At 42.0% G+C, this 14,872-nt stretch overlaps 1 protein-coding gene across 1 annotated transcript in view; it reads right to left on the reverse strand.

The window, feature by feature from the left end:
- Nucleotides 1–14,872, reverse strand: part of grip2b (glutamate receptor interacting protein 2b) — a 56,243-nt gene that overhangs the window by 8,930 nt on the left and 32,441 nt on the right. Inside the window, exons 13-24 of the mRNA XM_026306884.1 lie at nt 13,424–13,569; nt 11,869–11,949; nt 10,135–10,198; nt 9,600–9,745; nt 8,586–8,730; nt 6,237–6,376; nt 5,724–5,918; nt 5,207–5,363; nt 4,284–4,398; nt 3,353–3,548; nt 2,965–3,173; nt 305–451 (exon numbers count right to left, since the gene is read on the reverse strand). Of these exons, the coding sequence (XP_026162669.1) occupies nt 305–451; nt 2,965–3,173; nt 3,353–3,548; nt 4,284–4,398; nt 5,207–5,363; nt 5,724–5,918; nt 6,237–6,376; nt 8,586–8,730; nt 9,600–9,745; nt 10,135–10,198; nt 11,869–11,949; nt 13,424–13,569 (1,741 nt within the window). The remainder of the gene's footprint in view (nt 1–304; nt 452–2,964; nt 3,174–3,352; nt 3,549–4,283; nt 4,399–5,206; nt 5,364–5,723; nt 5,919–6,236; nt 6,377–8,585; nt 8,731–9,599; nt 9,746–10,134; nt 10,199–11,868; nt 11,950–13,423; nt 13,570–14,872) is intronic.

A 14,872-nucleotide genomic window follows, 5' to 3' on the forward strand; every position in this document is an offset into this window, starting at 1 on the left:
GAGATTTTAAGCTTTAATTTTATGATGGTCAAATCCACATGAACCATGTAAGAGTCCTCCTTACAGAATGTACTTTCAATTTTAAAAGAAATTTCAAAAATTTAAATACAGTAAGATCATCATATTTTCATTCTTATTATCACTGTGCTGCCATCAGTCTGGTAAAGAACATCCAATAGCCAATAAACGTGTTCTGTTGGCATGTGACAGTCTTGGGGGACTGTGTACAATAGAGCCTCGGGTTCTACACTGCTGTCCAGATATGGATGTGAACAACCTCAAACTTTAGATTCACTTTCTTTACCTGCAGGATCCTGTCATAGGGTTTAAGCCCAGCTCGGTCAGCTGGCCCATCAGGTCTGATCATGTTGACATATACGCCTTTCTCCAAGTAGCCATCTGACACGCTAAAGCCAAAGTCATCACTCTCTGGGTCCTTTATTACCGTTACCTACAGAAGACAATACAAAGATTGGAGAAATGGAATTGAAAATTAACTGATAATGCAGATTATTGTTTACAGTGGAGGTGGTGAGCTGCTGACCTCGACTTTCGATATTGTCGGATGGCGGAAGGAATACTTCGAGGATCTCCTTAACCCCGCCGACACCTCTTCCATAAAGGAAGCAGGGGCTGGGGATTGGAGGCTGATCCATCCATCACCCAGGCTGAGTTCACTGAGGTAGTTCAGCAGTTCCTTGGTGGCAAAGCACCGGGGGTGGATGAGATCCGCCCCGAGTACCTCAAGTCTCTGGATGTTGTTGGGCTGTCATGGCTGACACGCCTGTACAACATCGTGTGGCAATCAGGGTGGTGGTGCCTCTTTTTAAGAAGGGGGACCGGAGGGTGTGTTCCAACTACAGAGGGATCACACTCCTCAGCCTTCCTGGGAAGGTCTATGCCAGGGTGCTGGAGAGAAGGATCCAGCCGGTGGTCGAACCTCAGATACAGGAGGAACAATGCTGTTTTCGTCCCGGTTGCGAAACACTGGACCAGCTCTGTACCCTCTTGAGGGTGCTCGAGGGTTCATGGGAGTTGCCCAACCAGTTCAAATGTGCTTTGTGGACTTGGAGAAGGCATTCGACCGGGTCCCTCGTGACATCCTGTGGGAGGTGCTCCAGGAGTATGGGGTCCGGGGCCCTTTGCTAAGGGCAATCCGGTCTCAGTACAAACGGAGCAGGAGCTTGGTTCGCATTGCTGCCAATAAGTCAGACCTGTTTCCAGTGCATTTTGGACTCTGGCAGGGCTGCCGTTTGTCCCCGGTTCTGTTCATTATTTTTATGGATTTCTAGGCGCAGTCACGGGCCGGGGGGAGTCCAGTTCAGGGACAACAGGATCTCATCTCTGCTTTTTGCAGATGATGTTTTCCTGTTGGCTCCATTGAGCCAGGACCTCCAGCGTGCGTTGGGGCGGTTTGCAACCAAGTGTGAAGCAGCTGGGAAGAGAATCAGCACCTCCAAGTCTGAGGCCATGGTTCTCAACCGGAAAAAGGTGGCTTGCCATCTCCAGGCCAGTGGAGAGATCCTGCCTCAGGTGGAGGAGTTTAAGTATCTTGGGATCGTGTTCACGAGTGAGGGAAGGATGGAACGCGAGATTCATTGGGGCATCGGCAGCAGTAAAGCGGTCGGTGTACCGGTCCGTCGTGGTGAAAAAGGAGCTGAGACGAAAAGCGAAGCTCTCGATTTACTGGTCAGTCTACGTTCCTACTCTCACCTATGGTCATGAGCTTTGGGTCATGACCAAAAGGACAAGATCTCAGATACAAGCGGGTGAAATGAGCTTTCCTCGCAGGGTGGCCGGGCACCCCCTTAAAGATAGGGTGAGGAGCTCGGTCACCCGGGAAGAGCTCGGAGTAGAGCCGCTGCTCCTCCACATCGAGAGGCATGGCTCGAGCATTTGTTCTGGATGCCTCCTGGGTGCCTCCCTGGGGAGGTGTTCCGGGCATGTCCCACTGGCAGGAGGCCCTGGGGAAGACCCAGGACACACTGGAGGAACTATGTCTCTCGGCTGGCCTGGGAACGCCTTGGTGTCTCCCCGGAAGAGCTGGAGGAAGTGTCCAGGGAAAAGGAAGTCTGGGTATCCCTGCTTAGGCTACTGCCTCCGCGACCCGGCCCCGGATAAGCTGAAGAAGATGGATGGATGATAATGCAGATCAAATGTTACAGATGCCACTGTCCAAGGGGTAATTAGCAAAGCTTAATGTAGAGAGTGGAAGTAGGGGCAAACAACAAGCCTGGTTCTGTCCAAAGCTGAAAAACATCCCTTCTTCCCGGCTTCTTAACATATTTTTGTTTGTCTGTATACAAATAGAGTGAAATTGACAACTTGTGGTTTTACAAGAGAGTTTGTGCTATAATTATTTTTGGCCATGACTATGACATCTCATCAGCACAGTGAGGTCGCCAGTCAGGGCAGACAGATTTTTCAAGAATATCATGCAATGCCCTGCAAACCACAAACTGACACTTTAACATTTATGTTTGTGTGCAGATTAAAAGATTTTAAAAGTGTGGGTGGGCATAATTTTGAACTGTGACTAGGCTAGCTGTTTTCTCTCTGCTTTCAGTCTTTATATTAAGCTCAGCGAACCCCCTCCTGGCTCCAACTCCATGTTTTCTAACCTCAGAGAGGACAGGATCAGTATTCTCATAAGCACATTTCCTAAAAATGTTTCTTTAAGGTGAATGAACTAGTTAGAATATGTGTGTGTGTGTATAAAAGCACTACCTAAGTAGTCCTAAGAAGTCCATTCAGCACATCACAGTACCTTTGTGTTGAGTTCCCTATGTGTGCTCAAAACAAACATTTTTGTCCATTTGTATTTACATTTGTTCTTTTACTGGAAAGTGCTCCTAATTAAAGTGTTTACCCTAAGTTAAAGTCCTCAGTTGACCTAGACCTAGGACATATCAAAAGTGAATCTAAGTTCTTCATGACAGTCTTCAGACAAAGGTTTGAACTCACTTTGTGCAGCTCCAGCGGCGTTGGAGACAAAATCCCCTGCATCTCCTCTTTGATCCGACGAGACTCCCACGTCCTCTCTGAAACTCTCAATGAGGCCTTGGGCTTGGGCTCATGGTGAAGGAGAGGAGATTGGTTATCTTGGAGGATATGGGGGGCCTGGTGCAGGTGGACCTCTTGGTTGAAATGGGCTTCTTGTTGCAGATGGGTGTCTGCATGGAAGAGGTTTTTAATTTGATTTAATGTAATTGGCTTTAAAATAAGATATTTGATTCTATTAAAACAAGCCTTTAGAGAGTAACAGCATGTGTACATTATTTTTTCTTCTTTTTTCAGCCCTATAGTAAGAGGTTTGAGATGTCCCACCCTTGGTTCTGTATCTCCCACTGACCTTGGTGCAGTTGGGCTTCATCATTCAGTTGAGCCTCCTCATGCAGATGTGCACCCTGGTGGAGGAGGTTCCCCTGGTGCAGGAAAGAATTTCTCCGCAATGGGCTCATTCTGTTGTGGCTCAGTATGGGCTCAGCTGAAGGCTTGCTGACACCGTCTACGCCCAGACTGATGGCTGTTCCTGTCATGATGGATGCCTGCATGAACACAAACATGTCTAAAATTCAGCTTAGTTTGGCATTGCTACATTACTACACTGCTCTTTGCATCTTTACATAGCTGCACATACGTATCTTTCTGGCATTGGGGAAGGTTGATATCCACTTATTAAAAACACTCCACTGAAGTCTTATGCTGTATGTTTGACTAGTATAATGTTAGTATTCTGACAGAGAATGACGTGTTTATAGTTCAGATATGGTGATATTAGTTTTTTGTTAAGGGATAGGTTTAGGATTCTTACAAGGACCATCCTTTATGTACGTAGGAATAGGTTTCCTACTGTCCACAGTGGCCCTGAAGCGTTTCACCTGGAATGTGACCATGGTGTAAAGGGTTGCACTGCAAAGCTCGTCACAAGCTAAGATGACGCGTCAGCTGTCTGTTACGCTAATGTGAGTGTGTATCTTTTAAAGCCAGTTGAGGTAGCGTGGTATGTTCAAGAACTTGTTTCTAATAAACTCTAACTGTGAAAGAGAATCTTGGATTAGGTTTGTACATTTTTTTTCTAACACAACACATTTGCAGCATAGTTCCCACGACTCCTAACATTTCAGGGTTAGTATGAAAGAGACTGAGATTATAAGATTAGTATGTCCATGTTAGCATTAGCATGTGACCAAACTGTCAGTTGTTGAGGGTAACTCATGGGTTCAACCATTTTCACAAAAGATGCTAATGCTAATTCCATTTTGAGGTGGGAGCTTGTTGACCTCTATCTCTCTCAGGAGCTCTGATTGACCACAGGTCTCCAGATCCTCAAGCGCCTGACACCAGAAACTGTCGTCTGGATCCAGCAGAATACCATCTGGCTGTTGTCCAATAAATCTGTTGAAAAACACAGTAAAATGAAGCTGAGTAATCTAATCTCTTTCAGTGTCAGTGAATAAAAAATATTATTTGAAGTAAAAACCAACATAAATCATTTATGTTGGTAGAGCTTGTGTATGAAGTAAACTTTTTTCTGTCACATGAATGTTTCATGCACTATAAAATGGTTACCTAGAAATTAGTTTGCACACCAATGCAAAATCCGTCCTTATAAATGTAGCAGCAAGGCAATGCCATCAACAAAGCTGCTATCAACAGAGTAATGTTAGTACAGGACAAGTCTATTTGTTCTGCTTAAATTAAACCAGAATTATCTTTTAGCACTGAATGTCCTTGACTGACAAGATTAAGTCACTGCACAGCTGATTTTTTCCTGACCATCCTTCTCTTCTCTCCACCCCCAGCAGCATTATATAACCCCAGTGAATATTAGTGTCCTCACAAGACTTAACCTTCTGACTCATCACCGTACACACTGATATTCACTCTGTATGACTTCATGATTCAACCTCCACACAGATATTTCCACTTCAACACAAACTGCTGCTGCTAATGCTGCACCACCAACCAGTTAATCAAACCCAATCCTCTGTTTTAAAGCAAAACTGGTTGACAAACGAGTGATGAAGATATAAAACATACAACAACTGTACGAGTTATTTAACAAGAAATACAGTAGAACATCTGCCATTATTAGATTCTCAGAGATCGAGGATCTAAACTGTACAGCATGCATTAAAAATGGTCAGCAAAAATATAAAAGTTACAAATATACATTACTCGTAGTTAAAAATGTAAGACCAACCCTGGTGGTTTGTCCCAGTCATCCTCACTGAAGCCTCCGTCACTGAAAGGGTAGTTCTTCCGGCGTCCTGGAGGGGAAGTGGTGCTGCGCTGCTGTTTGGCGCTACGCCACTCGTGAGGGTGGAGGGCGATACCCGCTGCTTGATGGCTGTAGTTACCTGCGAAGGAGCGAGGTCCTGTACTTATATAGAGCTTTTCTACACTCAATTGCACTCAAAGCACTTTTACGCTATTTGCCCATTCATCCATTCATGCACACAATCACTCACACATTCGTACACCAATGGAAGAGCCAGCCAGGGGCAACTGGGGGTTCAGTGTTTTGCCCAGGGACACTTCAACGTGAACTTCATGGACAACCTAAGCTACAGGAGGTAGATTCATGCATGGACATAAACTTCTAGTAAAAACAAATGGTGAAGCTCAGCTACTTGTGATTTTGTGAAGAATTAAAAGATTGTAGTCATGGCTTTTGAGCCTGACCTTTTATAGCTTATGCACGTTAATCCAAAACTTACCCTGGCTACCATAGACGGCGTCAAGCCCTGAGCCATCCCACGACTCCATAGCAGAGTCCACACTGGGTATGGTTGTGGAGTAAAGCTCTGAAAGCTTATTGGTCTGTTGGCTGTCTGTCAAATCATCCTCCTCTGTGTCACTAAGCTCATTTTCTGTCGTGTCCTCCACCTCTGCCGCCTTCCTCTCCTCCACATCTTGGAGAGAAAACACTGGAATAAGGTTTGTACAGTAAAATCATCAAAGCACAATCAAATCCCTAGACCATAGGCCTATATTCACAGTATGGCCCACAGGTATCTCACATCTCTGTAGCTTCTTATCTCTGAATTAAACTTTACATGTTTACCATAAAGACAAGGGAAGAGAGTGGAGAGTTGCCAAAAATTTGAAAAAAAAAATTACAAACTGGAAAAGTCCAGCAGAAAAAAAAATATTAGAACTATTTTGTCTGATCTAGCTGAGAGTCGCAGTCGCAATAGTTGTGATGAACAGTTTTCACTCCATCCACTTACTGTCCAGCTGTTTTTTTATCTTGAGTGTAACCGTCTCTCCAGCCATCTGCAGCAGGTGGATGGCTTCACTCAGGGGTTTGCCTTTAAGACTGACGCTGTTGATAGCCAGGATCCGATCCCCTACATGAATAGCCCCTGTCCTGCATACAGTTAGAGATACAATTCAGGACTGCACATACACAGGTACTTGCAAATGTTAGCAGTTGTTGTTGTTTACAAATCTAATTTAAAGGGGCTTGACTGAACACAAACTATTAGGCCTCAGCACTGCAGTGATATTCACTTTGAGTTTTTATCACACACACTCATGGAGCCATATAATATATACAAATTAAATTTATATGCACTAATAATTGAAGCCAAATAAGTGTGTGTTTAGGATTTTATTTCTTTAATTTTATATTTAACAAAATGAATACACTTAGAGGCAGCATGGTGGATTGGTAGAAGGCACTATTGCCTCACAACAAGAAGGTTCCTGGTTTGAAACCCATCAGGGGCCTTTCTGTGTGGAGTCTGCATGTTCTCCCTGTGCTTGTGTGGGTTTTCTCCAGGTACTCTGGTTTCCTCCCACAGTCCAAAAACATGTATGTCAGGTTGATTGGTGACTCTAAATTGTCCATAGGAGTGAGTGTGAGTGTGTGAGGTTGTTTGTCTCTATGTGGCCCTGTGATGGACTGGGGACCTGTCCAGGGTGGACCCCTGCCTTTCACCCAAAGAGAGCTGGGATAGGCTCCAGCAGGTCCCTGGGACCCTGGCTTTCAGGAAAAAAGCGGGTATAGAAAATGGATGGATTAGATTTAAAAAAAAAAAAAAAAAACTGGGTCAATCTGAATATTTTCCACCAGCAACACAGATGCCGCTATGCTGATATCATCTGCATTCCTGCACTTTTTTCTCTGTCAAGCTGAGCCAGGTTTATTTATAGAATGCTTTTAGCCAACAGGTCTGAGGCAAAGTGCTTTATCGACAACAGTTTACAACAGAAAGTAGAACAATTACATCACGACTCCAAGAAAAGGGCTTGAAATGCTCACGTGTGTGTGAAGGTGCAGCAGGGTAAGCGGTCAGCTGCCTCTCTAGGTGCGTCTTACATAAGAGCTGACACTATTGTGGGAAAAAAAGTCTGTGGTGGAGTCGATGTGAGATAAATTCATCCATGGATGATTATGACTCAGGAAAACCTTATGTCATCTGCTGCTCAGCTCTCCCATCTCTCCACCTCACTGTGTTTCTCATCGTATCTGTCACCACTCCGTCACATGGCACCTGCTGCACAGTCAGCTGCTGGTGGGGAATCCATCTATGTTTTTGCCAGAGGCTTCATCTATTATTGTCCTAATAAGGTTTTTGTCACACTGGTAGGGACGACTAAATACGGCAACATGAGCACATTCCCTCGTGTGTCTCAGCTGGGTTTGTTTTTGCATGTTGCTGCAACAACTAAAGTCTAAAACATTAACTATATATATATATATATATATATTTTTATCATGGATCTTGAACACACAGCATAATTGCTCCATCGTGGACAAACATCTGTTTTGAGTCTGTCAGACCATTTTAACTTTTTGTTTCTGCTGTTCCCAAGGGACAAAAACAACAACAGTTTAACTGTTATTGTGACCGACTGATTTATCACTTTCAGGGCTGTTTTCTTTGTTCACTTATCTAGTAGGTGATACACCCCTGTGTACATATGCAGTATCTTGGGTTGGAGTCATATCTTAGGATTGATTAATTTGGTGAAAATGTTACGTAAGGATACTAAGCTTATCCCTTCTTAGTCATATGTAACTGACTCTTATACAGAAGTTTGCCTATACCTTGGAAGCATAATTCACAGAATTCAATACAAGGACATTTTAAGAAATGAATGGATCCATCCACATTGAAAAAAATACAGTATAGATACAGTACTAACACTGTACTGTACTCTGTGGGATTGTGGCCAGTTCATGAGCTCACCTGTCCTGCAGAGAAGACCACATGGCAGCTCAGTGGAGCTGCAGGTCAGCTGTTTCAGGTTTTGTAGAAAAATGAGCAGGCTCTCACTATGAGTGAACGAAGCCTCATGCTGGTTCAGTACCAATACTAACGGTGCACAGAAAGTGTAGTTTGATGGGGTTTATTATTTGCATGTTTGATGCTTTGAATGCTGAGAAACCCCAATATTAAAAGGCTATAAAATTCTATTTATTTCACATGGCCTGAGGAATAATCTAAAAACACAGAAACTGAACAATTAAAGAATCTTTAGCTGCAGTGCCTTCCCTGAGGCTTCACAGCTCCAATTGGCGACCTAGTTTTCCAAGAAAAGTATGTGTGTGTATGATTGTGAGCATGTACCTCTCAGCCAGGCCTCTCTTGGTTAGGCCAGATATAGTGATGGGGTCAAAAGGCTCCTCGGTGCCTGAGATGGTGATACCCAGAGGGCCTCCGTACCGCTTCAGCTCCACTGTGTATATGATGCTTCCTGACGTCTCCTGCTCATCTGATACACAACCCCCCCCCCCCACCAACACACACATACATGTTATTCTACTGTTTCAGTTCCAAGCAGTAGATGATACTGCCCGACGTACGCTGCACATCTGATACACAATAACAACACTTCAGGTTCGCTAGGCAATACGGCATCACATTACCTGCTCATTTAAAATGTGCACACACGTGTGTGTATGCACGCACACACACACACACACACACATTTCATGAAGAAGTAGGTCAAACCTCTTCAAGACAATACTGCTGAGGAAGACACAGTTTCCATGGTAACAAAGGAGAAGACTGCCTTGTCATCATGTAGCATGAGCACATAATCTCTGAAAGTTAACCTGTGTGTGTGTGTGTCAGATTATCCTTCTTAGTCAAATTTAAGTGTAATAATACAATCACTGTGTATTTTTTTTTTTGTACCGCATTTTTTTCACACCACATCAAAACACACAGAGAAAAGTGTCATTCACAATCAAAATTAAGGCTCGTGAGCTCAAGGCTATGAGATGTTGTTCATGTTATACTTATTGCACCAAAAGTATTATTGGACCAAGATACAGTTTGACACATACACATTTACTGACAGTAGTCCATATACTTCTTTCATTTGATTTTTTTTATGTTTTGCTACGGCAGTTTCATGCTGGTTTAACTGTTTTAACTGCACTGGGATCAATAAAGATGCATCTCCCAGTATCTTAAGCCATTTTATAGCTGCAGTAGCAGTCTCTAAGTTGTGGATAACAGCACCACCCAGTGGTCAAACACTGCCAGTGCATCTTTAAACTGATACCTGCTAAATTAGAAATAAGATCTAAAATTTGTTTGAACCTGAACAATACTGTATATACAGTATATCTGCACCTGAGTTGTCTTCATCTTTGCGTATCTTTAGTTTGACCAGTTCCTCACACTGCTGGAGGATCTGCTCTGCATCATCTTTAGAACAGTTCTCAAGTCTGATGTTGTCGATGGCCAACAACTTATCACCAGGCTCTAGTGTTCCTGTTCTGAAGGAGAGAAAAAAAGAGGGAGACGGAAACACAAAGGCAAAGGTTGTACTACAGCTTCTGAGCTCTCATGACCTACACTGCACTTTCTAAAGTGAAACCTAAATTATAAGAGGCAGCTCTTGCTGAGTGTCTTATAAACACATAAGTATTGTACATTTAATTTTTATGTACATTAGGTAAGACATTATGTAAGACATCCTGAATTTCCCACTGGGGATGAATAAAACTGATATTATCTTATTTTCTTAATTACAGAGCTGGACCTCAGTAAATTCCTTTTAAAAAAAGAGTAAGTTTGTTGTTTGCACAGCTCTCTGCTGCACAGTAAGTCATGAGGGAAACATACATGTGAAAAACACATAACGGAGTATATCTCTGTAAGATACCTGTGGGCCATGCTGCCCTTCTTGATGTCAGAAATGATGAGGGGCTCTCCTGTTTTCTTACTGGCTGAGGAGGGAAACAACAAAAAAAAGTGTAAGATTGTAGTTGTAATTTTTTTCAGTTCTAAGTAATTTTTAATACCAAACAGAAATAAAATACTGTAACACAGTAACATGTTATATGAAATCTTTCATCAGGAAAGAAAAACTGCCTACGTTGAGTGGTAAGTATGGAACATAAAGCAGTGTTTACTGCACCATAAGATTTTTGCACCTTTACACTTTTATTCAGAAGATGGCACCATTGCTGCATTCTCTCTCATAGTTTAATACAACATGTTATTCACAGCAATGGAGGGTAAATCTGATCTCTGATCAGCCTTTAGCATTTTGACAACAGCTATCCATACATCCCAGCTGTCAGAGACACGTTTTCTCTCAATAGGGTCATTTGTTATAAACCATCAGATCCACTGCAGATTCAGAAATCGAATCCAGAGTTTCAGGGAAAGTTGTCAGCAGCAGTGGTGAAAATGCTCAGGGGTAAAAGAATTGATGAGATTATCATGGATCCTTGTTAAGTTGACTGATCGTCTCCTTAACCTAAATTCAGAGCAACTTATTGTGTAAAGCGTTCACATAATCAATCAACCTGCCTTGAAATTCTGCCTGTCAATTTTTTGGTCATAGAATTCAAAATGTTTTTGAATCTTTAAAGATTCACATATGGATTCACTTAAAATAACATAGTATATGTTGACTCACGACATTATGCACACATGCCACACTAATGATAATTAAACACTGACAGTAGCTCCCATTGAAATGAGAGTGTCTTAATCACTGTGTGAACAGCAGCATGGAAGTTATACAGTGAGCCACAGCTTTGGCAGAACAATACCATTGTTTTTTCTGTTCAATTGTGAAATATGTTTACATGACATTTTATACAATGAGCTGCTCTAAATCAGGTTTTTACTTTGTTAGGCACTTTTGTAACCCTGTAAATGATATCTGGTCAAATATATATGGATAAACCATTAAGGTGTAACTTTCCGGCTATATCTGACTGTTCATCTCATTGAAAACCTATCCCATAACGGCTTCCAACTTCTCACCAGGACTGGGAATCTGGCTGCCACTCAGCCTCAAGAGCATTAGTGACGCTGTGCACTGACATTCAGAGATAAGGCCTGGACTACACTCCCATTGCAGTCTGAAGAGGTTGTGGTCAAGAATATGCTAATTCTTCTCCATCAAGCTGTGAAGATCATTTCTTTATATACCAGTACCTGACTTTGTGCAAGTGCTCATGTGAAAACAGGAAAGTGCTTTCTGCAGAGCCCCTGCCACAAGGCTGGAAGCACACTATAGTCTGGAAACGTCTGTAGCGTTAAGATATGTTTTAATTGCACCTTAGTGTCCTAAACCAAACCATGAAAAACATCCCTTAGGCCAAGAAAATAAAAGTACAGATTGCAGAGAGCTGTCCACATACTGTTAACATTAGAGCATAACACCAGTGAACTGAGATTAGTGTCAAAAGAATAAACAACAGACTGAGTGTGTGGCCTGGCATCTGTACCATTTTATAAACATTATTAATGTTTATAGCAGAGTGTCCCCGCGGGCTCACTTACCCTGAAAAACAGGCAAGCATACGGGTGGTCGTGACATTTAGACGTTCTGCCAGCAGCACATCAAAACAAAAACTACATCATATGTGTGTGTTCCTACCACTGATGGTGAGCCCCAGCTCTACTCCTCTTTTCTTCGGCAGTTTGACGTGGAAAGTACCGCTACTGGGCACCACTGACTCTGCAACAGAAACACACACAGAGACGCTGCTAAACTCTTCCAGAAAAGACGTTAAAATGAAAAGCAACAAATAATTATTTTCATCCTGCTTAACATTTGCAATTACAAGCCATTTAGCTCTTGTGCTTATCGCCTCTGAATTGCTCTTCTCCAGGGCAAACAGGGATTTGGAGTCCTTACTGTTCGCCTGCATGAGTCATAATACTAATTCCACAAGTGAAACAACTCTGCATTTAGGCATAAACACGAAGAGCACACTTTCTAACAACTTATTTGGATCAGCTTCTCATTTTAGAATCCCTCAAACTTATTATCATTCTTTCACACTGCAAACACAATGGTCAACAAGTGCGTTTATACAGAGCTGCAGGGAATGACTGTTAATCTGGACAACACTGTCGTTGGTTTTCATCAGCTGTTCAATCAGGCAGCTTCCTAAATGTATTTTATTTCACAAGCAGTTCATGTCTGACAACTGCAAATGTGAGCAATTTCACACAGAGAGGTCAAATATGTTGTCAAAAACTTTAGGAACGGAAAAGAATGAAAAAAGTTCATGAAGTATAAAATAAATATAATTATTATAAATTCAACAGAAAAATGTTTTGTCGGTAGGCTACATCCACTTTTACGATTCAGGGTAGAGCTTGAAATCATATTAATTTCTTTTTAAATGATAATTTCATAAACACTTGGTGGGAAAAAGAGCAACAGATCTCAATTCAAGTCAGGAAGAGTGATCATTGGGTTGTAGCTGGCAAATCCTTTGTACTGATGTAATTGTTAATCTGATAACACACAGTTGATTCAGTTGTGTGTTTAATTGTAGAAACTTCTGCATGATTGACTTTTGTTTTTTATTTCTGATGTCTCCTCCTCTCGCTGCACGGCACTGATCGACTCCTTCCATCTGAGGAGCCTGATTTGTGGTAAAAGCCTCAGACCCTCCCTCCCTGCAGATCCCAGCCGTTAAAGAAATTAAATGTTAACAACAGCCGTAATATAATACAATATCAATGTACCCAGAGAGTATTGCAGTTGCAGTGGTTGTTACTTTTTCACAGGGTTAAAAGCACATCAATGGGGCCATGGCCTGCAGCGAAGAGCTGTAATTAATCTGTCCACCCCTGCCTGTACTGACACATGAGCTCTCAGCAGCTGGGCTTGACCAGTTCATCCTGTCTCTGCAAATGTGCCTATTTGTAACATTCTCCAACAAAACTCCTAAATGCTTGCTATTAAAGAGCATGAAGTGTATAATAGGTGATTTAAAGTCTTTTATTAGAAGAGAAGGATGTCTCGTAAATGAGCAGAGAATATCAACAACCCTCATGAATATCCGACAGACGTTGCAGCAACAAAAGAGGCCTGGTATAATTTGTAATAAATGCAATAAATTATAATTCACAGGTGCTGTTAATTATAGTAGAAATAAATCCAAACACTATGACTGAGTGAAATAAACGACACCGACCTGCTACATCGAATTCTATCTCTAACGTGACCTTATTGGTCAGTGCCGCGTCTCGGAGAAGCTGATTGGCTTCCTCCAGTGTTCCGTCTTCTGTGGGAATGCCGTTGATTGACAGGAGGCGGTCTCCAACTTGCAGCAGGCCACACCTACAAGAAGAATTACCATGGCAACCTCAGAAAGATGGGACATACTGGATATTTAAGGTTTTCTTTTAAAACATAACTATTTGTTACAGTCCTAGTGCTGCGAGGACTGAACCCTAAACTCACTTGAACTTAAAATAAATACATAAATCAAAAATACAGCTCCCATCATTTACAGAAACCAGGGCAGCTGCATCAGTATCATTTTAATAGTGTCTTTAGTGAGATGTAATATCTGCACTACTAATATTTAATGTGTTATGCTCTTGGGCTTGTGGGAAATCCTGTGGCATACAAAGATATATTTGCCCATAAGCAAGTTTGATTTGAGTGCCGTCGCCTCACAGCAAGAAGATTCTGGGTTTCAATCCTCTTTGGTGAGCTGGGATTGGCTCCAGCCCACCACGATATTGCATTGGACTAAGTGGTATATAAAATGAATGGGTGGGAGTTTGTTTTGCTTGTGCTGCCACACCACCAGCAGTGTTCCCTTTCCACTGACAGGAGGCCAGTGCTTTCTAATGTACAGTAAGACGTGTTGACAGTGAGTCTGCTGGCAGTGCTGCCTTAGGCCCCTCCGACCTTCTGTCTAACCACTGCACAGTATTCAAACAATTTTATTTTTATCCTAGTTTTTGATCACCTGTAAATAGATGATGTTTACTTTGGCAGGAAGATTAGAGCAGATTTGCGCCGCAGTGAGACATCATCATTGTGATCAAAGGTTTTGTCCCTGTCTCAATGTCCCCTGTCTCAGGTCTTTTCCATTTTTTGTTTAGGCATTACATATCTTTTTTCACTTAATCCGTGTTTCTGTTTCCTTTTCCATTCTTTTTGAAGAGTTTGAAAAAGAAAAAAAAACTGAACTACCAGCTGCTTTTTTTTTTTTTTTTTTTAAATTGTTCACTGTACATCATCAGTCAAAAAACAGCACTGCATTGCTGGTAGTTAACAGTAAATGCCTCACAGATGCCTCATAGGGGGTTTTGGCATACACAGCAACTATTGGCAGGTAGGCTGAATGTCACCTGATGTTGCTAATAGCTGGTGTAGTAATACTGCACCAATATTATTCTCAGGTAAACAAGCCAAATGAAACCAAGCCAAAAATAACACTAGTTTAGATGCAATATTGCAGATTATTCATTTCAAATTAATATTTTGTGTTTTCTGGGTAGTACACATACATAATTAAAGTTATACTATATCACATTTACAGAAACAAATTTGACAGCCCTACCGCAGAATAATTACAGGTTAAAACCTTAAATGGAGATGTTGGTGGTCACCACTGCATAAGACTTAC

This window comes from Mastacembelus armatus, chromosome 5, assembly GCF_900324485.2.
Source record: "Mastacembelus armatus chromosome 5, fMasArm1.2, whole genome shotgun sequence".
Lineage (NCBI taxonomy): Eukaryota > Metazoa > Chordata > Actinopteri > Synbranchiformes > Mastacembelidae > Mastacembelus > Mastacembelus armatus.